Source organism: Populus euphratica, unplaced genomic scaffold (assembly GCF_000495115.2).
Source record: "Populus euphratica unplaced genomic scaffold, PopEup_1.0 scaffold184.1, whole genome shotgun sequence".
Lineage (NCBI taxonomy): Eukaryota > Viridiplantae > Streptophyta > Magnoliopsida > Malpighiales > Salicaceae > Populus > Populus euphratica.
This window is the reverse complement of record NW_011500065.1, coordinates 301,807-328,555: the sequence shown is the minus strand read 5'-3', so window position 1 is coordinate 328,555 and position 26,749 is coordinate 301,807. Positions and strand designations below refer to the sequence as shown.

At 31.5% G+C, this 26,749-nt stretch overlaps 4 protein-coding genes across 7 annotated transcripts; 3 read left to right on the top strand and 1 right to left on the bottom strand.

Annotated features, from left to right (window-relative positions):
* Nucleotides 1-1,606: 1,606 nt before the first annotated feature.
* Nucleotides 1,607-4,679, top strand: LOC105108228 (mitochondrial import inner membrane translocase subunit TIM14-3-like). Of its 2 annotated transcripts, none has more exons than XM_011002460.1 (5): nt 1,607-1,910; nt 2,080-2,157; nt 2,942-3,120; nt 3,513-3,648; nt 4,218-4,679. In XM_011002460.1, exons 2-5 carry the CDS (start codon nt 2,155-2,157, stop codon nt 4,350-4,352), a joined length of 453 nt encoding a protein of 150 aa, XP_011000762.1. In that variant the 5' UTR covers nt 1,607-1,910; nt 2,080-2,154; the 3' UTR covers nt 4,353-4,679. The 2 variants fall into 2 exon arrangements, with proteins under 2 accessions (XP_011000762.1, XP_011000763.1); XM_011002461.1 differs by lacking the exon at nt 1,607-1,910 and adding an exon at nt 1,917-2,002.
* A 1,454-nt stretch (nt 4,680-6,133) lies between these two features.
* D-CDES (D-cysteine desulfhydrase) lies at nt 6,134-11,794 on the top strand. Of its 3 annotated transcripts, none has more exons than XM_011002458.1 (10): nt 6,134-6,560; nt 6,665-6,859; nt 6,944-7,054; nt 7,792-7,883; nt 8,217-8,309; nt 9,801-9,858; nt 9,935-10,048; nt 10,595-10,692; nt 11,123-11,372; nt 11,501-11,791. In XM_011002458.1, the coding sequence occupies exons 1-9, from the start codon at nt 6,198-6,200 to the stop codon at nt 11,325-11,327; spliced, it is 1,329 nt and encodes a 442-aa protein (XP_011000760.1). In that variant the 5' UTR covers nt 6,134-6,197; the 3' UTR covers nt 11,328-11,372; nt 11,501-11,791. The 3 variants fall into 3 exon arrangements, with proteins under 3 accessions (XP_011000760.1, XP_011000761.1, XP_011000759.1); XM_011002459.1 differs by having other exon boundaries at nt 11,491-11,791; XM_011002457.1 differs by having other exon boundaries at nt 6,135-6,560; nt 11,528-11,794.
* Nucleotides 11,795-15,113: 3,319 nt separating this feature from the next.
* Nucleotides 15,114-19,525, top strand: LOC105108224 (glutamate decarboxylase 5-like). Its single transcript, XM_011002451.1, has 6 exons — nt 15,114-15,659; nt 16,231-16,435; nt 16,823-17,023; nt 17,838-18,306; nt 18,504-18,556; nt 18,865-19,525. Exons 1-6 carry the CDS (start codon nt 15,574-15,576, stop codon nt 19,354-19,356), a joined length of 1,506 nt encoding a protein of 501 aa, XP_011000753.1. The 5' UTR covers nt 15,114-15,573; the 3' UTR covers nt 19,357-19,525.
* A 1,784-nt stretch (nt 19,526-21,309) lies between these two features.
* Nucleotides 21,310-22,543, bottom strand: TIM9 (Tim10/DDP family zinc finger protein). The gene is made up of 2 exons (XM_011002452.1): nt 22,358-22,543; nt 21,310-21,882 (listed from the first exon to the last, which is right to left on the bottom strand). The coding sequence occupies exons 1-2, from the start codon at nt 22,450-22,452 to the stop codon at nt 21,690-21,692; spliced, it is 288 nt and encodes a 95-aa protein (XP_011000754.1). The 5' UTR covers nt 22,453-22,543; the 3' UTR covers nt 21,310-21,689.
* Between the last annotated feature and the right edge of the window lie 4,206 nt (nt 22,544-26,749).

Below are 26,749 nucleotides of genomic sequence, written 5' to 3'. Positions count from 1 at the left end.
TGCAAGTGAATTAATTCACTTGCACAGTGTAAATGAGGCCTCCTAATTGTGATAACAAATGAAGAGGAAATAGCGTACCTGTTCTGTTAGAGGCAGAGGCGCGAGAGACGAAGGTGCAGCGCGGGCTGGAATGGATGTGGGTGATTTTCGCCGGGAATGAGAATGAAGGTGTTGGCTTCTGTGGGTGCTGAAAAACAATCTTTGGGTCGTTTTCTGCAGGAATGAAGACCACAGCCACTGATTCCTTCTCCGTGTAAATTGGATTGATTTCTTTTCTACTCTATTCTGTAATTTTTGGGTGTTTCTTTGGTATTTTACTGGTTCCTTCTGTTTTGCCTCTGTTCTTGCTCTGTTTTCTTTGTTCCTACTCTGTTTTTTCGTTTTTTTTTCCCCCTCCTGATATCTGTATTTATAGTACAAGAGTCTCATCCCTTGCGAGAAGTAAAGTCTCAATCAAACTCATTCTCTTTTCTGAAGTTCGAATTAGAATCGAATTCAAAAGCAGACAACTATCATTATCTTGAGGATTATCTTGAAGAAGATAAGGATTATCTTGAAGATAAGGCTAGAATGACAAAGGCACATTGTAGTCCTTAATTTTCACGAAAGTTGACAAATCAGTCTTTTCATCGAAATAAATCTTTGATCTTTTAATTTTTCATTTTAAACCCTGTAAAAATTAAATTAAAAGCCAAAGAGCCAAAATTGGGTTATGACACTGTCATTGCCATGATGCAATTTTTATAAAAATAAAAAGTGGACATGCAGCGTAGCGTGGATCAACTAACTAATTCATTACTAAAACATAAAAAGATTTAAGATGTCATGATATATAATTTTTTTTAAAACAAAATTGAAATACTCTCATATTTTATATTAAACTAATTACAATACCTTTTTTTGAATAACAACGGAAATCTTTTCGGTAACTAGTTCACAAGAACTTGTCAGGAATTTAATTTTGGACACTTAATATATATTTTGATGAGTTTAATCTACTACCAAGATTATTAACAGTATATTATGTAATTTATCACTACATATATTAATTTATTTGATAGTTCTGATTTTAAAAAATTAAACATACTATTATATTCATTTAATCTCTTAGTTTTATATATATATATATATATATATATATATATATATAATCAAATTAGATACTTTAACAGCTAAGGGTAGAATAGTAAATCTATCCACATTCCTCGTGAATTTTCAATAATAAACCAAACGCAATAAAGATGCATTACTAATAAAAAAAACAAATATTACATTTTTATTAACTATATTCTCAACAATTACATCTTGGAGGATGAAAGATATCTAAAAAATAGAGTAATTTAGTAATTAATAATATTATATTAATTATTTTAATCGATTATTTAAAAAATAAAAAATGAAAAATGAAATTTTATATAGAGATATTTAAAAAAAAAATAAACTCAGTAAAATAGCTAAAACGATAGCCATAATTATTTAGACAGAAACATTTTCCCAAAAATCACATACCAAACACCCTCAAGATCCAGCACCCTCGCCCAAATTGGGTTAAGAGAACAAGAAAGCCGGCCTCTAGAAATAAAGGCCCATCGCCACCAGTTCTGAGCTCATTATTTTTGTCTCAAGGGTTTCTCCAGATATAAGAAGAAGGGAAAAAAAAAAAAAAAACACGCTCGCTTGGGATTCAGAGGCGGTTGCCGTGTTTTTGTCATGTTGCTGTCTTGTTGCCCAAGTTTTAACATAGCATTATAAAAGTATTATAATGTAATAAAATTCTCCAGAAACAGAAACACACCGAGTTTCGAACTTTCAATTGTCTTCCAGGACCTTCACTTTATTTTATTTTGTAGATAAAGTGCCATTTCTACTTCTTCTTTTAAAGCTTCAAGCTTAAGCAGCTGTTAAACAAGGCTGGTTTCTTGCTTCTTTTTTGTTTTTTGTTTATCTGGGTTTTGGATTAGAATTGAAGAAGTTTCGTTCGTTATATTGTTGATTTGTTTTAGTAAGTATAGGAATAAGAATGTTGTATATATTTTTGCTTGGTTCGATTTTAATTCAATTTTGCTTTGTTGATTGCAGATTTCTGGTGCTGTTTCTTAAGATCGTTACTTTCCTTTTAAAAGTAGCAGAGTTTTATTACAATATATAGTAATAATGGTAAGGATTCTTAGCCGTCCTTGTCCTTTCCTTTCTTTTACAGTGGATACATATACTATAAAGCCCGAGTCTTTTGAGGTGTTTGCTAAATGGGTTGCTTTTATTTTGACCATTGAATGAGTAATTGAGCATTTCACAGGCCTTTGTCTTGATGTTTCCGTTGTGGGTTTTAAAGTTTAAAGTGTTTTTAATCTTATATTGCTCTTAACCTCAATATGCATTTTCATTCTTAAAGCCTATCAAACGCTGGATCTTTGATATTGCTATGCTGGTTGAATCTCATATTCAGTTATATTAGACTGGCATTTCAAGAAGTCTCATCTTTCTTGCTTGGCATGCGAAGACAAATTTTGTTCATTACAGCACTTAAATGCATACCGAGCCTATTTAGTTTTCAGTTTTCACCTTGTTTAAATTGTAAGTCCAGCCACAATGTTGTTGTTGAGTGGACACAGTGCAGCAATCTCAGTACTCAGCATTCTTGGTTATTAGACCATACACAAGGATGCCCACGTGAATTAGAAAGAATGAGAAAGAAAGAAATAAACAGAGAAATAGTACTAAATTACATGGTTGTGCTCTCCAAATTATGAGCATTCTTCAGTTAATGCATTAGATTTGCTAAAACTCTGATTATTCATTATTCAATGTTTATTGGGGGACAGAAGCTGCATTTAGATTGTGAACAGTTTGTCACCAACTAATATGGCTATGAGGCTGATTTAGCAGTAACCAGTTGGATGGTTTTCCACCTACTTCTGCTTAATTTGTTTCCTTTGTCCAGGAATCTCCTCTAGTGTTAGGTGCTACTGTGGCTGCCGCTGCCTGGAGTGGTAGATTTTTAATTGGAGCATGGCAAGCGTTCAAAGCTCGGCCTGTAGTTCCGCGTGTTCAAAGATTTTATAAAGGTGGGTTTGAGCAGAAGATGACAAGGAGAGAAGCAGCTTTAATTCTTGGAGTGAGGTAAACAGTTCGTATCCAAGTCTGATATTTATTTTTTGTTGGATGTATTCTGGGGGTTACTAGCGAACTGGTTATACATTTTCATTTTCACCTTATGCTAGTAGGCTAGTAGTAATGTGCTCGCTTGCTGGTTAAACTTGTCACACATTCCCAATTCATAGTTACCGGCTTCGGTAAACAACAGCATTTACATTGCTTCAGGCAATTGAAGGCGTAAAAATCAATCGATTTAAATTAACTTGGACAAATGAATGGTTTGGGTGAACTCCCCCTTTTTTGAATTATCGGTTCTCTCTTTGTGCATTAATACATAAATATCTTGTTATCTTTTGGAAAATTTTCCAATTCACTTGCATATATAATACGTGTGCTGCATTCTTCTTTCATTTCAGAGAGAGTGCTGTAATGGAGAAGATCAAGGAGGCTCATAGGAGAGTGATGGTGGCAAATCACCCTGATGCTGGAGGGAGCCATTATCTTGCTTCAAAGATCAACGAAGCCAAAGAGGTAATGTCGGGGAAAACTAAGGTGGGTGCCTCAATCTTTTAGGTGATACACAAAAGATATCAATACATGATTAAAGAGTCTTTTTTGTTTCCTTGTAATCTTCATAGCTTGTTGTAATTGTCCGAAACATGACTCTCGGATTCTTAAGTTCTAATTTCCCCTGAGATGGGAGTTTCGGGATAAACTGTTGGTTGGTTGAGGAAAAAAAATTTGGTGAAGTTGCAACATTCAACATTTCTTTTATTGGTTTCATAATAACTTGTGTTGTAAGGAGATAAACAAGAAAGATTGCCACTGATTTTAATCAGGAAGAGGCTCATCCAAATTTTAACATTTGAAACATAGAAACAGACGATCGGATACGGAATGAGACTGCAAAATTGCCTAAATATCCGAAAAAATCCTGACAATGGTATTGCATAATTAAGCATAAAAGATGGGAGTTGATCATAATCGCATGTCAAATATGATCTCTTGAAACATCTATCTCTTGGTTATCATTTCCAACTTAGAGAAGTTAGAAACAGAGTATTCCATTTCCAGAGACTGCAATTATCAGAACTAGACTTGATCTATTAATTGTGCTTCAGGATAATGTTGCAAAATTCTTCCATCTGGGCCGTACATATTTCCTCATATGTCCTGAAGACGTGATCACCTTTCTTGTTATAAATAGCATGACAAAAAGTTCGGAAGAAAATAGAGGTGTAATGTATAAGAAATAGAGACAAGCACGTCAGAGAAATTATTTTGTTGCAAACCAATCAGCAGGCGATTGCAGGCGACACCATCAGCGGGAAGCATTTGCCTTAGCAGCACACTCCCTGAAAGATGTTGATCCAAGTGGTTCACTGGCAAGTGTAGGGTAAAACCCTTTTTTTCTTCGACAATCTGCATTTTGAATTACAAATTGAGCCTAAAAAACCCGAAAGATTGCTTGCTAATAGCCTGCCGAAAAACATGTCTGTAATCCTAAATCCTAATCTGTCAGTTTAACTATGGAAATTCATCCTTCTTGAAATCTTGTTGGGAGATGACGAATATGTGATGCAGTAGGAAATGAGGTATATATCTTCGTTTCATTGTATTTTCTCTTGAAATGTTTCTAATTCAAGAGTCTTCTAATTTTATAATATTTACAAAAAAACCATATTGTCTTTAAAATATAATGTCTTTCAAATGTTAAAATTTTTCTTAAACTTTTCTATTTGAAACATTATATAAATAAAAATAATTATTTTTTCAACAAAATTCATTTTTTTATGAAGGTTTTAACTCATTTTAAGTTTTTAAATTATAACATGTTGTTTTTTAATTTATTTTTTATTGTTTTGATTTTAGTTTTTTCTTAGTTTTTTTGTAAAATCTATTATTATTTTCAATTTCATTCTTCAATCAAGAATTTATTTTTATTTTTTATATCAATTTTGATCTTAATTCTTTTTATTTTTTAGTCTTATTGATAAATTAATTTTTTTTTTCAATATCACATTTCAATCAAATATAAAATCTATTTGTATTTTAATTTTAATCTCAATTCTTTTAATTTTTATTTTTTAATCTTTTGTATAATTGAGATTCTTTTTTCAATTTTATCATTTAATATTTAATTGATTCAAAATTAAATTTTATAATTTTTTTCAAATAGAGTGTTTTTGGTCTAATGATCCAAGTTATAAGTTTGAAAAATTAATATGAATTTTTTTAAAAAAAATTATAATTTTTTTTATTTTTTATTAAGTTATTATAATCTTAAGGTTTGAACCGTAGGTTTTGTGGGATATCTCGGGTTATTTCGGCCTAAATTACCAGTGTTACAAGTTTAAGTTAATCAAAACTAATTTTTGATGTTTTTTAAATTTTATTTTATTATTCTATATTTAATAAGTTATGAACTGAAATATATTATTGTTTTTTTTTAAATATTTTTTTGAGATTATTATAATCAACTTTCTTATTAAATTTTATCCATATAATGCCATTTCTTTTATATATATTACGGTGGAGTGTTAATTTTTAATTGTCTATCACCAATTTTATTAAAAAATTAATTATTTTCTCTTTATTTCTACCAACATTTAGCCTTTTAATTTATAAAAACACTGAATATTCTTAAAAACTAATTTACAACCTTAAAAATTATTTTTGTAAAATTACTCCATAGTAATTCAACTTTATTTTTTCAAATCTTATATCAATCTCTACCATACAACGAAATAAAAGGTTCATAGACGGTTAAACTGGGTTTAAATTGCAGGGACTTTTAAATAATATATATTAAACAAGAAGTACTTAGTCAAAACAAAATCCAAATTTGGTACTTGGCTTTGTTTGGTAATTTAGTTTAACCTTGTTTTTTAAAGTTTTTGAATTTCAAAATAATTTTTTTATTATTTTAATATATTAATATCTAAAATAAATTTTTAAAAATAAATAAATATTATTTTAATAAATAAAGTTTTTTAAAAAATTTCTGCCACACTATTACATTGGTTATAATCAATGGCCGAATAAGGAACAGATGATGACAAGCATTAGAGCAATGACCTGAGAGAGGATGGTCTGCTGAAATGCTCTGCTACAGGTGCTTCTACTCTTCCCCTAATTACTCTCTCATTCCTTCTCCAACCATCAGCAACAAAAACAAGAAGTTGCTCTTCAAGACCTTTCCTTTTTTGTCCTCTCAAAAACCAAACTTCACTTCATCACTCTATTGCTCTCACTCTCTCTCTCAAATAATGGATTTGGACAACAAGGATCAAGAATCAACAGGTTTATTTGATTTCTTAAGCCAAAAGGCTTACACACCACCTTCATGGGCTTCCCTTTTGAATCCAACCCCTTCTCATATCTTCTCTCTTGGTCACCTCCCTACTCCTATTCACAAATGGAACCTTCCGAATTTGCCCACCAACACTGAAGTCTATTTAAAGGTAATCATTTTTTTATGATCTATTCAAGTTATTTCAAGAAATCCCACAGTGAAATTTTGATTCTTTCTTTTTGATTTTGGGGGTAAATGGATTTGTTTATGTAGAGAGATGACTTGTCTGGGATGCAACTGAGTGGTAACAAAGTGAGAAAGTTGGAGTTTTTAATGGCTGATGCTGTGGCTCAAGGTGCTGACTGTATTATTACCATTGGTGGTATTCAAAGTAATCACTGTCGTGCCACTGCTGTTGCTGCTAAGTACCTTAATCTTGATTGTTACGTCATACTTCGTACCTTAAAGGTTAAGCCTTTGTTTTTCTATGTTATGCTGTGTTCGTGCGTTTGTTTTCGTTAGTAAGATGAATGATTTTGATGTATCTTTCAGGTTTTTGTGGACAAAGATCCAGGATTGACAGGAAATCTCTTGGTGGAGAGATTAGTTGGAGCTAATGTTCAACTTATTTCAAAAGAAGAATATGCACAAATTGGGAGTGTGGTTTGTTTTCATTACCCAACAATTCTTGATGCATGTGTATTGGTGACTGTCATGATGTCATACATTTTTTGATGGCTTGTGGATGACCTATATCTTTACCCTACCCTATTATTATTGTGCTTTTAGCATATCAAAATGTTGTTCTAGGGATATAAGAAAATGCGGGGACTCATCAATCTACGTAGAACGCTATTCTTTAACCTTGAATTGCGTCTTGATGTTATAAAAAATACAGCTTCCGAAAGTGTGTTTAAAACAATAGCATCTAATATGAGCTTATTCAGTTTCATCATTTATGCAAGCAATTATCTGAAAGCAATCACCATCACCCTGTGATCTATCATGTATTACTTTCTTCATTTATTATTTGTGGCTCACTTTTATTTTAGAGATACATGCTCCTATGTCTATGTTCTAGGTATTTTTGGAAGTTACACTGCATGAGATTCCATTTTTCTGCTGGAATATTCACGACTTGTTTGCATCTTCTGATTTCAGTTTCTTTTAAGGTTCATGAAATGGATCTATTTGCAGCTGCAAATTGAGTCTAATATTGTAGATTTGACATGGTTCTCAGTCTATAGCCTTGGAAAGTTTTCTTTCATTTTCTATTCAGAGAATGCATAAATTGATGTTTTTTTTTTATATTCATCCAATGCTTTGACTGTTAATGTGACTTTCAATTGGCTTACTGGAGGAACTGGTTTTGTGCACGTTTATTCATCCTGTGGTATCAGAATCTCACCAATGATTTAAAAGAAAAGTTGGTGAAGGAAGGGAGAAAACCATATGTTATTCCTGTTGGTGGATCAAACTCCTTAGGAACCTGGTGAGTCTAGATAACAAAAGTACTCCTCATTTTCTATACCGTTACAATTTTGATGAACTTTCTACCTATGTTCATCACAAATTGAATTAACCCAATTGTTTCAAGTTGTTTACCAATGTCAGTATTTGACAATCATACCATTTGAACAAAAATCTTTTATGCATCTTCCTAAATTGGTCTGTGTTTAATCTTGTGAAATCGTTGAAGCATTATTCTGTATCCATTTTGTGATTGCTCATTTAAATAAATGAACATGCCTGTGTAAACTTGGTTAGCCCCTTTGTTTCTGCATGTCGCTAGTTTTCTTCTATAATTTAAGTTTATTTCATTCAGGGGTTACATTGAAGCTATCAGGGAAATTGAGCAGCAAGTTCAGGCTACTACAGGCAGAATAAAATTTGATGATATTGTTGTAGCATGTGGCAGGTTCCACTCTATCCTATCTATTAAAGTTTCAGAGAAAATGACGTGCTCTTTATTATTCTGTTTTTCTTCTTCTTCTTTTATTTATTTATTTTTTATTTCACTATAATATGAAAACTCACTAATCTAGATGAAAGTGTCTTTTCCTTTTTTTCATGGTAGAAGGATATGCAAGTGTATGTCCAATGTAAATTAAGACTATAATCAGATCTCGCAATCAATACATTTCTGAGTTGTGATATGTGATGTGGTACAAAAAATTCTATCTCTTCAAGAGCACTAGTGGAAGAGAAGTTTTGAGGCAGTAAGCATTCTAGGCTCTAAATATATGGGGAGACTAGTTAATGTTTCTTCCTGTTGGACCATTATTGCTTCATATAGCGTTTTAGGTAGCCTGTAGCATTATAAGAGCACCTTCTCTAGAAAAACCATGTATACTGTTTAATCATGTCTCTTAACAATAAGCCTGACATAATAGCTCCATTTTACAAAATCTCATCCATTTATCTATTTCAATAAACCATTCTATGTTATGATCATGATTTGACTTCTGTGCAAGTGTGCATTGTTCAACTTAGGTGATTGTTATATCCAGAGTTTCTGTCAAGCCTCTTCTAAATACCACACAATCCCTAAACTTATAACTTCTCATCATAAGTGCCATCAAGGCTCCAAAGTTGGTCACCGTCAGCATATTCCAACTTAAAACCACCATTCTGTTCAATATCCTTAGCCATCTGGCATCAGGCCTTGATGTGGTAGCACCAGTGCTGGATGTGTTCACTACTTCTGTTATTCCTTTTTCTAGAGCATTGTAAAATGAGTTTCTATATTCATTGTTGCTCTCTTCAAGTCACTTAATTGAGCTCAATTTCGCTGCTATCTGCAACATGGATGTCTTCACTGCACTTCATCACTACTATTAGGGGCTTTCTCCTGCGTCCCCATTTTACCTCATTGTTTCTGTTTTATCCTCACCTCCACTATCACATCTTCACTGTAACTTTAAGTTGGGCTGACGCATCTTTAAGTGGACAATGGGGAAGCATATATGTATGAGAACTCAGCTTAAACGTTGTCAGCCAAGATTTGATCAGTTGAAGACTATTATCACAATTATTTCAACTGTTGTCTTTCCTTTAATCTTAATTTGAATTTGAGATTATTACTGAAAGGTCACAAAAAATCTGCAAAAGTATGAGATGGTTTTAAATTATGGGTACAAGCATCTGATCTGATCATTTTGATGTTTGAAGTTGCTGCTTATTAATGCAATTAAACTTATTGAGTGGAATCTGTGTTAAATGTTGTTCGCTCATGGGCTTTGAGCAATCAAGCTTTTCGTGTTGACAGTTGATCAACAAGATACAAATTTTTCTGCATCAGAATATTGTTATTCTGCATGTGTAATCCAGAAAGCTAGAAACTCTTGGTGCTATAATATGCTTTTATTAGTAATAAAAAAAAAATGATTTGTTTTTTATTGATTTCTAGTGGAGGAACAATTGCTGGTCTGTCATTGGGATCATGGCTGGGAACATTAAAGGCAAAAGTATGTCTTCCTTCCTATGAATTCTCATTATGTCCCTGACATATCTTTCTTAACTTTAATTGCATGTTCCTATTAGGTTCATGCATTCGCTGTTTGTGATGATCCTGATTACTTCTACAACTTTGTTCAAGACCTAATTGATGGACTCAAAGCAGGTGTTGACTCGCATGATATTGTAAACATCCATAATGTGAGTGCTTCATCACATCAGTGAAGTACATTTTCTGTGTTGTTTTTAAGGCAACATATTATAAAGCTGTCACATATATTGTGATGAAGGGTAGTGTTTGTAATGATGCACATATAGCATTTGATATCTGGCTTGTTTTTCTCTTGCTTCTGTTTCTTCTTTGCCTTTTGGGATTGAGTTGGAGCTAGTCGAGATATCTTTTTGTAGGTGCATATATTTTAAAGGATTCAGCTAGTTTATGTTCTGTTTAGTTTATCATGTGGATGCCATTGTATAGTCACTTTTCTGATGGACCTTTTTTCATATATTTTCACATCATGATTTTCAATAAATCTGCCAGTTCCTACTTTTTCCTGGAAATATATTGTCGCAGCTGCAACACGATGTTTCTGCTTTATTTTAGCAACCGATATGTGAATCTGATTCTCCTGGAAGTAAAAACTTGTAGTTTTTGGCATAATGTTTCTGCATGATGTGTCAGGTTGTGTGGTTGAATTTAGAACAGGGAATAATTATTTATCTGTCTTTTATTCTTACTGCTCGCAGGCCAAGGGTCTGGGCTATGCAATTAATACATCTGAGGAGCTTAAATTTGTTAAGGAAATTGCTACCGCTACTGGGGTCATTCTTGATCCAGTTTACAGGTATGGTACTCCTATTCTTTGGTATGATCAACAGTACTGGAGTTTTTCATGTCCCTGTTCTCTTCTTCCCATCTGCCAAGCATTAAATCATCTGATATGTTAACCACATAAAGAAGGCTTCTGTTTGTGGAGAAGGAAATGGTCTTGGGCATATGGATGCAAGTTTGGGGGTGGTTATGTTGCTGTGTCATGCAAAAATACAGTAGTGTGCAAACTGTTTTCAGACTTTCCCTTGCATTATCCATTTTCATAAGAATACTCAGGCACGCACACTTTTCATAAAATTGTGTGTAGATCTAACGTAATAGTTTATATAATTACAAGTTAGCATCGAACATACCTTCCAGTTTAGCTTTAATCACGACGAATACAAGTTCTTAGTGTGAAGATCCTGAAGTTCACTGATGCTCTCATTGTGCTATCCTTGTAGTGGGAAAGCTGCTTATGGGATGATGAAAGACATGGCAGAAAATCCAAAGAATTGGGAAGGGAGAAAGGTCCTCTTCATCCATACAGGGGGGCTCCTAGGATTGTTTGACAAAGTAGACCAGATGTCTTCATTGGTCAAAAATTGGGGCCAGATGGAAGTCCAGGAATCTGTTCCGAGAAAGGATGGTATAGGAAAAATGTTCTAGTGAAGAAAATCCAGTTTGTCAGCTTCCTTCTCGTTTATTTTCTTGGTAATTCCCAAATTTGTGTTTCATAATGAAGCATGAAAACTATGTGCTTGTTTCCTGTACACACGCACGCACGCACGCATAAAAAAAAAAAGGATTTAAATTGCACTTTTGTTTCAAGTCAATTTCAGGTAAAAAAAGGATTGTGGTATGTGCAGGCTTTGCTGGACTGCTGAAAGTCCTGATTCAGTGAGAAAGACATATTATTCTCGTAAGCAAGGATATGCTGCTAAATTTGAGTCGGAACCTGAACTGTTTACAAGGCAAAACTCTCTTGGCAGTCGGAGAACCTGCTTGTGACTGTTGCTCGGGTTACTAAATAAGATTAAGCTGCCACTTATGCTTGTTCTAGTCATGGCATCATCAGATTTTTATCTTCAGCCTCGTCTTGGGAAATCTTTCATATAATCATCTATTCATCTTTTTCTAACAGCTTTGAGTTGTTCTTGGATGAGATTCCGATCTTGAAATCTAAGTAATTGAGCTCCATCAATGATATTGTATTAATACTAAACTAGTGATCAAGATTATTTTTAAAAATGTTTTTTATTTTAAAATATATTTAAAAATTATTTTTACATCAATATCTCAAATCCTGATTCATTTTTTAAATCATAAAATTCTTTAGTAACTTTTTCTCTCCTTTTATTCAAACGTTAACTAATTCTATCACTGCTGAAAAGGGTCATGGTAGGGATCGAGGAGAAAAGAATGAAATAAAAAAACTCGGATAGCAAGATGGCGGGAAGAGTTCATCTTGCATGGCTGAAAATGCTAGCCAGCCTTGGCCTAGCTAACCAAGTTTTATTTCAATCCACAAATATCCAATGCATGCAGACAAGATATTAGCATTGTTTTTGATAAGGCGGTATAAATTATTTTTGTAAGATTTTTTTACTTAAAAATATATTAAATATTAAGATAGTATTTAAGAGTAGAATCATCGTTGTTTTTAAAATATTTTTTCTTTAAAAATATATTAAAATAAAATTTATTTTTAACATAAATAAATAAATTTCTAATATCAGAAGTTATAAAAGTGAATTGGCAATAATTGTTTAAAAAAGTAAGTTGACAGAGAAAGGCCCGACACAAAAGTGAAAGAGAAGAAGCGGAATGGCTGGTTTGACACCACGTCCGCTAGTCTATTAACCTTTTTAGGGCAGGAGACGAGTCGCTGCATTTGTTCGGTGTGAACATGTGAAGCTGACATTGCACGCGCTTAGATAATTAATTGACAACGAACTGACAAGAGATTTAGCCATGCCGACTGCCTGCTCTGTCTCCGCGTCTGAGTAATTTATTTTCGTCCTTATTAATCAAAACATTTTATTTTCGTCCTTGACGATGCTGCCTGAATAAAATCTTTTGTGCATTACAATAAATATTATTTCCTCTCCTTTCAATGTGTACCATCACAAGTGCTTTCGAGAAACTGCAAGAACTAGCATAGCTTGCAACTTAATCTTGGTTTCTTAGATTTTTTTTCAATCATCTAATAGTCATACATATCACAAGGAGTATTTCATAAAAAATTAATGTTTTTTTTAATGTTTAAAATAATTTTTTCATGTTTTTTAATTGCTTTGATATGATAATGTTAAAAATAATTTTTAAAATAAAAAAATATTATTTTATATTTTAAAAAACAACCAATAATTTCTATATTAAAAAAAAAAAAGATGATAGCTTTCACTCTTTGTTCTCCAATAATGGAAGCATCATCTTGCAATATCTCACTTCCCACACTACTTTTTTCAAGTCCTGGGGTGCAAGTGTCTACAGATGGAGAGAATATTTGGAAATATAATAGAGGTTATTTTTTAATGTATTTTTATGTAAAAATAATTTTATTTTTTAATTTATTTTTGATATGGCATATAAAAAATATAAAAAAATAATTAAAAATTAAAAAATTAAACACAATTTTATTAGTATGGACCTAAATATTCATATTTATTTAAATATATGATATCAACCAAATAATATTTCCATGTGATAATAAGTTTAGAATTTATAAGTAATTTTATAAATAAAGATTAACTATAATAATAGTTAAAATAAAATAAAATTTATCTTATGTAATTACCTTCTAGTGGTTTAAAAAATTTTATATTGAAATTATCATTAATTTCTAAAAAAATACAAGTATTATGTATATTATTTTATATATTACATGTTAAAATTACATGCAACCATTATAATTTATGAGCTTTTAATCATTATGATTATGATATTACCTCGAGGAATCTTCTTGAAAGCTAAGTAATTGAGCTCCAACCATGATATTGTATTAATACTAAGTTAGTGTTCATGATTATTTTTAAAAATATTGTTTTATTTAAAAATATACTAAAATAATATTTTAAAAAAATTATATTCAATATCAATCATTTATAAAATCATAAAATTCTTTAAAAACTTTTTTTTCTCTCCTTTTATTCAAATGTTAACTAATTCTATTACTGCTGAAAAGGGTCACGGTAGGGATCGAGGAGAAAAGAATGAAATAAAAAACTTGGATAGCAAGATGGCGGGAAGAGTTCATCTTGCTTGGCTGAATATGCTAGCTAGCTAGCCAGCCTTGGCCAAGCAAAATAAACTCTTTACGCCACCTCTCTAACCAGTACCTTTTAGAAAAATAAGGAAGCAATATCTCACTTCCCACACTTCTTTTTTCTAGTCGTGGATGTAAGTTTTTATGTTTTGAAGTCTGGTAATAGTTATTTTTAAAAATATTTTTATTTAAAAATATATTAAAATAAATATTATTTATTAATTTATTTTTAATATAATATATCAAAAATATAAAAAAAATATTTTTTTAAACCGGCTTTTAAACACAAAAACATATATGCTAAAGTCTCCTCCATCTTATTAGCTTGGACATGGTTATTTTTTAAAATCTTTAGTTTTCTTGCTAACAAAGCTAAACAAAATTGTTTTTGCAAAATATCATTTAACTAGTTATATTTTAGATTTGTTTTTTAAAAATTTATAGTTTAAATTTTATAAATTTCAAGATTATTAAAGATGTATAATTATTAATTTTAAAATCTTAAAAAATTAACCATAAATTTATTCGAACAACTATATTAAAAAAATAAAATTTATCAACATGTATATTAAACTTCTGCTTGATTAATTATCAAGAAAATGACTTAATTACGTGGAAGTTAGATAAGCTGTAGTCATCTCACTCGAACAAGGATGGGATATCACTATCATGGTCCTCCACGTTCATTTGTCTATGTCTTGATATTTACCCCTCAAGTCGTGGCTGCCTTTGCTTAGACGTTGTGCATCTTGCAATAATATTTTTTATTTTTAAAATTTATTTTTAATATTAATATATCAAAATATCTAGAGATATTAAAAAATAATTTAAAATAAAAAAAATAAAAAACAGGGTAAACAAAAGGGCTTTTAATATGTGTAAAATATTATGGTAGTTTTCATTATTATGATTTAAAAATATTCAAGAAAATTATAAATTATATATTTTTTAATTTAAGCTCTTACTATAATTTAAGATAAAAAATAAATAAATTGAAGTAATGAAAAATAAATGATTTTTGAAGTTATTGTCCGTCACATCACAACCGCCAAATGAATCTTTCAAACAACATCTAAGAACAAAAACACAAATATTTTACTTATTTTTCTATAACGAAAGGTGAACTCACCAATGATTTGAAGTTATTATGGTAACAATCAACAAAGTGAAACTCTTCTTTTGTTTTTAATGTTCAAACAATTTTGATTTATGAAAGCAGAAGAGAAAAATGAAGCGTGTACACTTGAATTTACCTCTACTCCAATCAAAGCCTGCACAGAGACACCGCCTCATTGAAGATAAGCAGTGATTAGAGGCTAAGGAACATTGTGAAAAGCATCTCTCCAGCATGAAGTCTAGGATTTCTTGTCGGCAGTCGTCAAAGAGGGTGGCCCATCACTTTGATCCCGCTTCTCAGTACGTGGCCTTGTTTACTTGCCCTTCTAACCTTCAGTTTCCAAGGCACTCCATCTTCTAGCCATGTATAAATGTTTGTGATAACTCCCAGATTAATAATATTCGAGCATTTAGAGTATACTTTTTTTCACAGCATTCCATTTCTCTCTTTGATATTCTCTGAGTCTTATATCGAAGACTACTAGGTTACTAGATACTTATATAATTTGGACATTAAGTGATAAGATCATCATGGTAATCTCTACTGCCGCAACAGATTCTGATGAGAATTCGTACTCCACTTTTGCTTCCAGATATGTACGCACTGCACTTCCAAGGTATGTGTTTTTTTCTATGCTTCTTTCCTTATATTTTTTTTGTTTAAAGGAGGAACAGCTTAAATATATAGACTGACAAACATGGGTGGAGGACTGTTCAAATCATTTCTCTGCATGAAAAGACTCATCTGATCCTTCGTTGGGTTAATTTTGGGCTATTCCAGTATTTGGCATGGACCAGATACGATGAATAAAGGGACTTTCTTGTTTTTGGTTTTGTTCTCTTTGTTTCTACTGGCCCTGAACCATGGAGGTTAGTAGAGAGAGACACTTGATCGTTCGTCCGACAAGGCCTTTATTTTTATATATTTATCTCAAAAATAATTGCTAACGGTTTGTATATAAGATTCAGCATTGAGTATATGCTAATACCCTTTTGTAGCATTTTTGGTGTAAGGGGACCTGGACTGTCATTTTTCTTATCATCTGGAAGATAAAATGGTTGAACTACCGAATTTTTACTTTTCAATAGAGTTTATGCTTTCCTCGTTTTGATTTTGCTGCTAGCACGTTCATGACTTCAAGCTACGAATATGTTATGCTAATTGTGGAGTTCTGTGAGTTGCTGCAGGTTCAAGATGCCAGGGAATTCAATGCCAAAGGATGCAGCGTACCAAGTGATAAATGATGAGCTGATGCTGGATGGTAATCCAAGGCTCAACTTGGCATCTTTTGTGACAACATGGATGGAGCCTGAGTGTAATGATCTCATCATGGCTTCCATTAACAAGAATTATGTCGACATGGATGAGTACCCTGTTACCACAGAGCTCCAGGTTTTATATATTTCTTATTAATGTTGGCTAGTAAAAGATCTAAGAAGAATTTGGAGATTATCATGCATTTCGTTATTTTCGCAACATGTGAAGGATAATGGCTTCCAGTTTGTTGTAGGATATGAATTATGAGAGGGCTGATATTCATCATCCACAGGAAAACCTGAGTGCTGTTAGCATGACATATTCAACGAGTCAATGATTACGATTATAGATTACCTTGTCTCTAGCATTGAGATAACTGCTCTTCGAAATGCGAAAGGATGCAAATTCTGCATTATAAAATGAATTTAGGAGTAACTAATCATTAACTATGTGGATTAATGGACATCAGCATTTTTAAAGTTTATGACATTTATGTTTCGTATTTTAATTCTGATTCTGCAGAATCGATGTGTAAACATAATAGCCCACCTGTTCAATGCTCCTGTTGGAGAAAAAGAAACTGCAGTTGGTGTCGGGACTGTGGGATCATCAGAGGCCATAATGCTGGCTGGATTAGCTTTTAAAAGGAAGTGGCAGAATAAGAGGAAAGCAGAGGGCAAACCGTACGATAAGCCCAACATAGTCACAGGAGCTAATGTGCAGGTGAGTTTTTCATCAAGACAGTCATGCTTCTTAGTTTACAATTGGAATCTGGCCATAATGTCATTCATTTTCCTTCTGAAGAATGATATGTTGCTTTTGAACACATGTGAACTGTGTGTGCTCTTCATGCTGTATATAACAGGATGTTGCTGCTCATACCATGTTTTTTTTGTTAACTTCAAGCACTAGTACCATACTTTTCTGTTCTTTATTCAGCATGTTGCAAAGTGTATAGCTGCTGCATCATTAGCTCACGGTGCTGCATTAATTTTAAATGTCACAATTCAAGAATAGAGAACAAGTTCGATCGATGTTTGATACAAGAACAGAGACATACTCAAGTTGTACATTTCTTGAGCAAACACTTTACAGTAGTTCTATATATTTGCCAAGATTGAAAGCATTAGTCTATTTCAATGTTGATTCATTACATCTGGATCTTTTTGTATGGGCTCATGCTTCACTTAAGAATTGATGTTTTTCTTAGTAGATGCTTGCCAATTTCGTTAGAATTCTCCATATATGCTTGCCAATTTCGTAAGAATTAGGTAGTTTGTAGTGGTGATGGATTGAAACCATTGAAATCCTGAAGTAGAAAACGTTCCTGCTTTGCAAAACCACACAGAAGAACAGGTGTTGCCAGGGCCTATATTAGACCAAAATATAAGCAATAATTTCTTTATTATCATCCAAGATACAGTGATAGAGTAAGGGAATTATTGTTGCTTGAATTTACTGACATTATATACATCTACATAATGATTTGGTCACTTATAGCAGCAATGCTAAATGTTCCCTGTATTTCGTTGCTCAGGTTTGCTGGGAGAAATTTGCAAGGTACTTCGAAGTTGAGCTGAAGGAGGTGAAGCTGACAGAAGGGTATTATGTGATGGACCCAGTCAAAGCGGTTGAGATGGTGGACGAGAACACAATCTGTGTGGCAGCCATTTTGGGATCAACACTTACTGGAGAGTTCGAAGATGTGAAGCTTCTCAATGACCTCCTCTCCAAAAAGAACAAGGAGACTGGTTGGAACACGCCAATTCATGTTGATGCCGCCAGTGGAGGGTTCATTGCTCCTTTCATTTGGCCTGATCTTGAATGGGACTTTCGTTTGCCATTGGTGAAGAGCATCAATGTTAGCGGTCACAAATATGGCCTTGTTTATGCTGGTGTTGGTTGGGTTGTTTGGAGGACCAAGGAGGACTTGCCAGATGAGCTAATATTTCACATCAACTACCTTGGATCTGATCAACCTACTTTCACCCTCAACTTTTCGAAAGGTAATGCATAGCGAGGGTTATCTTTTTAAGGCAAATTGGTTTATCTTACATTTCTTGCTATCAGCATGGAAGGTTTCCGCCGATGTCCACTTGAAATTAGATGGTTTGTTGCATGGAAACAGTTTAATATTGCAGCTCTGTAAATTTTTCAGTTTGCTTCTGTTACTAACTCCTTCTTTCTTCCATGTTTTTGTCAGGTTCAAGTCAGATAATTGCTCAATATTATCAGTTTATACGGCTTGGCTTTGAGGTAAATTTGTGTGTGTAATGGAGAATCCTTGTAGTCATCATGGAACAGAAAAAATGGTGACCTTTTCTCATGCCCCGAGTTAATCCATGACTAGCAGTTCTTTTGAGGGGACTTAAACTTCTTCTTGATCCTTGTTCCCATGCTAATTAATATGCATTTTGCAACCTTTACAAGATCCCATTTGAAGATGTTGCTATGGAAACAACAGTTAATTTGATATTTGAGCGATTTTAGATAAGCCTGTTTTGAGATATATTTTAGACAAGGCTCTGTTGTAATTTTCTCATTGTATGATGAACTTGTATCAGGGTTACAAAAGAATAATGGAGAACTGCCTGGAGAATGCGAGGGTGTTGAGAGAAGGATTAGAAAAAACAGGGCGGTTTGACATTGTCTCCAAGGAGAAGGGTGTGCCTCTTGTGGCCTTTTCTTTGAAGGACAGTAGCAAGCATACTGTATTTGAAATAGCTGAGAGTTTGAGAAGGTTCGGGTGGATAATCCCAGCGTATACAATGCCAGCTAATGCGCAACACATTGCTGTCCTCCGTGTGGTGGTCAGGGAGGACTTCAATCGGAGTCTGGCGGAGAGACTTGTCTCGCACATCGAGCAAGTCTTGAAGGAAACAGACTCACTTCCTAGCCGTGTCGCTGTTCAAGCATCGCACGTTGTTGCTGTTGACGAAACAGAAGATAACATGGATGACCAGAAGACTGTTAAAAAGAGTTCAAGGGAAATACAGGAGAAAGTCACCCTGTACTGGAGGCGGTTTGTCAGTGACAAGAGAACTGGAGCCTGCTAGTGCTCATCTGAGCATCAATCTCATACTGCTAAAACATTATGGTCAACCTGGTGGTGGTTTGTGATATTAAGCTACTAGCATTTTATGGCTCATATTATCTTCTGGTGTTCTTTGTGCTGTACTTGAAACATCAGATTGAAAATCTTTAAATAAAACAGGTCTTCCTCCAGTCTCGTAATTCCCTGAACAAGCTGCCACCAGAAAAACCTGTGTGATTCTCACCGAGGCCAATCATAAAATAAATAAACTAAAAATATGGCAAATTCACAATAGATACATTTTTCTGTATTTATTTTTTTTCCCTTTCCAAAAAAATATTAAATGCCTAGGTTTCCAGGTTTTTTGGTTTTTTATCATTAGTCATTAAAATTTGATTAGGGGTATGAATGTTTTTTCAGGAATTTTAAACAGGGTAAAATAATTGACCTTTTTTAGAAATTGCATTTTTATCTTTTCAATTTTTAAATACAATAAAATAACAAGAAGTTACCTTTCAAATCAAAAATAAATAAAGTGTAAGTTAAGGGTTTTTTGGTATTTTAACTCTATTTGTTCTATTATTACCGGGTTCAAAATAACTTGTTCTTTCTACATTAATTTTATATTATTTTAAATAGAAAAAAATTGTTAGTGCATGTCATATACACATCAGCATATCTGGAGCGTCCACAAGCTTTTGGCAACGCTTTATGTTGTGTAGTTAAAAGCATTACCAAATCCTCTTTCTATTGGTACAACCCATGCACCATTTATCACTTGTGAGGTTTTATTTTTCTTTCCTTTTTTAAAAAGTAGGTGGGTTTTTTTTATTATTGATATTTTAATTTCAATACTTATTCTTTTAATTTTTAATTTTTATTATTGATTTTTTATAAAAATATTAATTATTTTTTATTTTTTATGTGATCACTTCTTTTCTCAATTTCATACTTTAGTTGTTTCGGTGTTTCATTTGTTAAGGATTGAGCTTGAATTTTATAATTTTTACATGTATAATATTTTCAATTTAATGATTTAAATCATAAAATTAAAAAGTTAACAAAATTGACTTTTTTTATATAATATCATCATTCAACTTAAAAAAATAAATAAATTTATGGTTTTCTTAGATTTTTTTTCTTTTCTGCCTTAATAAGTTAACTCAGACTGAGTTAGACTGAGTTACTTTAAATTGTTTGAGTTATATGAGTTACACATATATATATTATAATAACTCAAATTGACTATGCTAGTTATTTTTATCTTTTTTTACCCAATTTCTTCCCTTCATAAAAATTAATCATTTTTCTGCTCTTAAAAAAAAAGTTATCATGATCATTTTTTAATTCATTTACTATTATTATTATTATTATTTCATATAATTAAAATAAAACCACCTTAGGCTATAATTTGAGTCATAAAGATTTAAAAAAAAAAAACAAAAACACATCTAAATTAAAATAATAATAATAATAATAAAGACCTGCGACACAGCAATTTGAACTGGTCTGTCGTAGCGTGTGCTGCAGTTTAAAAATTCAGGCCAGTCACGCTGCATATCACGAAATCCGGGAAGACATTGAGAAGATGAGTGAGTCAATCTGAATCAAGATAAAATGCCCATGTGTTATGTCGAGAACAAAGAGATCTCACTTGTTCAGACATATATGCTTTACATAAAGGTCCGAACTTCTCTCGAGCTCAGCCAAATTTAAGAGAAACTTCGTTAAGGAATAATCTAGTATTCAAAAGTAAAAACCCTTTGGCTTGCATTTCATTAAGAAGCAAAAGGAACACTAGATTCAACACAGAAACTTGATTTTTAGCCACTAAACATTTGCCATAAAGTTCATCCATCCATGCACAAAACGTCTCATTTGTGGCACCTAATTCATTGAAATACACAAGTCCTTTATTTCTCAAACAATTTAACCATAAATATGAATAAAATAAAATTTGCCTCATCAAGTCCTCCAGATAACAATCAAATCATAGATTAAATATGAATTTGATATGATTCAAGGATTAAAATTTACCAGCAATAAGGTCTCTGACACGGTGGAACAAGCACCCGTATTGCTGCAGTGACAAAACACGTCTAGGTTTTTTCAGAATATTGAAATATAATCAGTCTATTTCTGAAGCAAAAAAAGGCTCTGTATGGTTTTACAGAAATAACAAAAGGATTTGCATAACAAAGCAACAATCATGAACCCTATATCGCTGCCATGTTTATTTCCCGTTTGGAATATTAGCTGACAAGGACCCCAAAACAAAAGAAACAGGCAGATTCTACAATGACAAACAAAAAGGTTATTTTGTTCTTTCAAATCCAACCATTCTTGGGGCTTTGTTCAATTTTGATCCGGGGTAGCTGCTCCTTGATTAAGCTCTGCAAATCTCATTCCCACACGCATGGAATGCTTCATGAACTTTTCAGCACATCTCATGACACAAGTCTCCTCTTGCTTCTGAAGAGATTTGCGTGTGAAGCTATCTACACAATCATTAAAGCATCTCTCCACGAGTGAATTATACATCTTCAAGCTGCAGGTACCCCATAGCCACAAAAATAAAAATCAGACATCTCTTTTCCATCGCATAATATAAAAAACTCAGAAATGGTATCCAATGACAACAGTTTCCAAGTTTTCGATAGTTAAACTTAAAACAGCAAAATAGTTACAATTACTTGCAAGAACATCTAGAACATTACTTTCTACAACCAAATCACAACTGCTTGTTAAATCAAGAAAGCTTTACGTATTCGAAACTAATAATTAGCTAATGTAGTTCCCAAAACGTCCAAATGCAACATAAATGGCGTTGCAGTGGTTTTAAAGGAGAACATTCATCTGGGCTTCACATAATTAACGTCACATACAAAGAAATCAAATCATGTGACCTTTTGGCGTGTAATAAGCCAGGATGTGAGGCCCCCCACTTGAGTAAAATGCAACAGGAACCACAAGAAAGAAACCGAGTTGAAAAGATTTCACAGATCTAAGTAAGGATATGTTACCTATCTCGCAACTGAAGGTTTTCGATCATGGAAAGCATACGGGTCTGATCTTCTTTAGATAGACCTTCCATTCCTCCTAGCATGTCCTTGTCCATTGTTGATTGCTGATTTCAGAGATCTAGTTTGTTAGGGTTTTGGTTGATTTTGTGGATTCTACACACTAGTCGTGGGTGGCTGTTTAGGGTTCTAACCATCTTTCATTTTATACCCTATGGGTTTCAGAAAGCATTGCAACGGCGTCGTTCTAATCAGTTTGCTGACCTGGGCCTAGGTCAGTGAAGCGCAGTTCGAAGAGTATTGGTTTTTTTTTTTAACAATTTCTTTAAAAAATATATCAAAATAATTTTTTAAATTTATTTTTAATATTAACGTATAAAAATTATATCAAAATATTAAAATAAATTAATTTTAAATAAAAAAAATTATAACATAAAAACAAACAAGTTCTGAATAATATGCTCACCGGTGTTAATAAAAAATATAATTTTTTTTTAAATGATGTATTTTAAGGTTATTTTAAAAAAATACTTTAAAACAACATTGATGATTAAAAAAAGAGGTTAACTTTCATCCATCTGGTATATTTGAATTGAATTGATTTTTTAATTGGTTTTTATAATTATAATTGTGTGAGCATTTTATTATAACTTGAAATATGTTTTTTATATATATAAATTAATAGAGGAAGTTTCATTTCTTTTGTCTTGGTGTTTGAATAAAGAGGAGAAAGGGAAGGAAGTTAGATTTTATATACAAAGAGAAGAAAATATGAGAATTTAATGTTTCATTTAGATTATTAAAAAATCCAGGAATTTGATGCAAGTTGAAATTTTGATTTTATAATTTTGCTGATATTCCCCTTTGTAAAGACTTGAGGTTTTACATATTTATGAAGGACAAAACAATAATAAATTTCATTTTTGTGAGAGAAATTTATTTGATGACAAAGGAAATTGAATTTGTTTTCCTCACATCTTTTCCATCTAATTTCTTTTTATGTAACATTAAGTTCCCATTAATAATATTTTAAATAGTCAATGTCTAAGATATAAAAATATAAAAATAATTGAGATAAAAATATGTTTTGTTGAAGAGATAAGGACTTGAATAGAGATAAAAAAAAAATTGTCCTTGAAATAATTTTAGAGTAAATTTTATTAGTTTAAAATATGAGATATAGGGGGCATATCTCTAAATACAATATTTTTTATTTTTTATCTCTAAAATATTATTATAAAAAACTTTTATTTCCAAAATCATCCAACTAATTCATATAAGGATAAAAAAAATTATTATCTTAGTTTTAAAACTCAATTCAAAACAAGACCTGAGTCACATGTTAGAAAGGTTAACCCCAAAAACTTTTTTAAAAACAATGTTATTTTAACCCAATTTCTTTTAGTTTTAAAACTTGAACTCGAAGCAAGACCTAGGTCACACGTCAGGAAAGTTAATTCCATAAAATTTTTAAAAAACAATAAAAATATGTAATTTTAAAAAAAATCAACGAGATTTTGACATAGTTTTTACCCTGGGCAACCGAGTTACAAGTTGACTCCAATTTTGGTCGCATCAATCCTTCATTTATTTTTCTTAAACTTGAACCCATCAAGACCTTCATCACTCGGGTCTTAAGTTGATACATAGACAATCATTATATTTTATATATCATTAAACATATTGAGATGACAACATATTAGATCAATATAGATAAATTTATGTTAACCTACTAACACGATCAAATAATTGATATCTTTTCTCAAATACAAGAGTGTCAAAGTAATAAATAACACAGTAAGGTCGGAGTCGACCCACAAGAAAGTTAAAGATACAAAACCATAAATAATAAAAGAAATAGAGTTTAAGATATCTAAAAGATGTGATATTATTATAAAAATTTAACAAAAATAAAAGCAATTGTCAAGGTTAGAGATCCCTTAATGATATTTCAAATAAATATAGTCCAGACTCTTTTTATTAATCAATTGGAACTACACATATAAAAGGTTAAAGATACAAAACCATGAATAATAAAAGAAATAGAGTTGAAGATATCTAAAAGATGTGATTTTATTATAAAAATTTAACAAAGATAAAAGCAATTGTCAAGATTTGAAATCCCTTAATAATATTTCAAATAAATATAGTCTAAACTTTTTTTATTACTCAATTGAAAACTACACATAAAAGAGATTCTAAGTGAATGATTTATCATTAATAACTCATTTTAAGTTATTAATATGATCATATTAATTATTTTTATTTATCTTATTTGAGTGATGTCAACACTTATAAATATTATCAAGTATTCATAGAACTAACTTATACCAAGAGCGAATCAAGATCTTTTCATAATACAATTGTCAGTTCTCCATGCGACAACCTATAACATTAAGTATTTGTGTTATGATAATGAGAAAACTTCATAGAAAGCAATAATATGAGTAAACTCGGGTTACTCACCAAACTTGCGACTTGGGTTATAAAATTGGAATCATTGTTGTTAAAATTATGAGTTAACTCGTAAAAACATATAATTTTACGAGACAACACTTATCAAACATGTAAATTAATATTAAAACTCGAAAACCAATAAAATTAGACTTGACTCATGAAAAATTGATAAACTCGATCAAAATTATACAACATCATAATTTTGCACCTGAGTTTACAAGTTTATAGGAAGTTCATGATCAACAACTTAAATGTTTTCATTCATGAAAATTAGGCGCTCTTCCAACTATTTTACTTGATCACCAAGATCAATAATATCTTACCCATTTTTAAATAAGAAGAACTTGCTTTTTTTATTCCCTCGTGTTTTGGACTCTGGATAGTTCCATCTTGTAAGCTTGACCTCAAAATGATTTTACTGTGACCAATATGTTATATCAAAGACATGAGTTTTTTTATTTGAATATTAAACAAAAATTAGATCTAAGAGTCTTTAAAGTCTCTAAAGAGTTGATATATAGTCTCATTATAACTCGTGAGTTTTTGCCTTTGTAAAAGTAATGTTCTTACAAAGAAGATATCATCAGCATCTTCTACAAAGTAAAATATATGTAAAAGCCTCCTTGTTTTATTTGCTTTTCATTTCTCTAAACTTTTAAAGATTGGTGAAGTAAATAGAATTTGTTGATTGCCTGGTATACTTGATTTCTTGAGTTGTGATTGATAATAATTACTTCTCCATCTAGAAGAAAAGCTTGGAATTTCTATATAAAAAACAAAGCTACTCATTTAGTATTCATGGACTGATCTCTATGAAAAAGTGAAAATAAGTTAATATTATACAGAGTATGGATTTTTTAAAGATACGATAAAAATAAATTAATCTTAATTCTTTTTCTCTCTCTCTCTGTTAGGACCACTCTTTTTCATGGGCCTAAATGCTAATAGATTTTAATAGTGATGTAACTTGAAGGTTAATATTTTGCAGGATTTTAATGCCAAAGGCATATAAATTTTTTTTTAGGTTTGTTAATTTTAAGTTAATAAAATTTTAAAGACATAATTGTATTGTATTGTATTTTTAAGTTACTTAAGTTATGTATGAATTTATATTTGAACTATGTATTTTAAAGTGCTTGAACTTTTGTATTGTTCACATTACTTTACTTTTGTTTTAATTATGTTATATTGTTATTTACTACTTGGCTAAAATTATCAAAATATAATTGGTTAAAAAACTTTACTTATGATTTTACAATCCAAGTTTATATTGTATTTTCAGTCTCGTATAAAAAAAAGCATTTTTGACAACCTTGATTGGAATAACTCTATATAAAACAAATCAAAATAAATTATAAAAAATAATTTAAAATCAATCTATTATTTAAGAATAAAATTGAAAAAAATCAATCTAAAAAAAAGGACACGATAAAATGACCGAAGTCAACTTAGATTATTCTGTAAAATTTATGATCCGAGTTATGAGATTAGAATAACCTAATAAAAAGTAGATCGAAAACAATCACATAGCCTAATTCCTAATTATCCTAGTATTTAATAATAAAATTAAAAAAAAATCTAATTGAACAAAAAAAACACTTGAGTCAATCAGGTTAACGCGTTAAATAGACAACATAGGTCATGAAACTAAGATAACCATATAGAAAGTAAACCGCAACAAATTATGAAGTTCCATCGCTAATAAACTGAATATTGAATGGTAAAAAACAATAGATTTAAAAAACAAAAGAAAAAAATTAGTAGAATGAATACTGTTTTGTGAGGTGTTACAAAAAAATACTAATAAAAAAAAACTCAAGTCAATTAGGTTAACCCGTAACACGGGTCATGAGATTAAAATAATCCCGTAGAAAGCAAATTAAAACAAAGATACTCCCAGTCAAATGTACAATGACTAATAAATCATGTGAAAATACA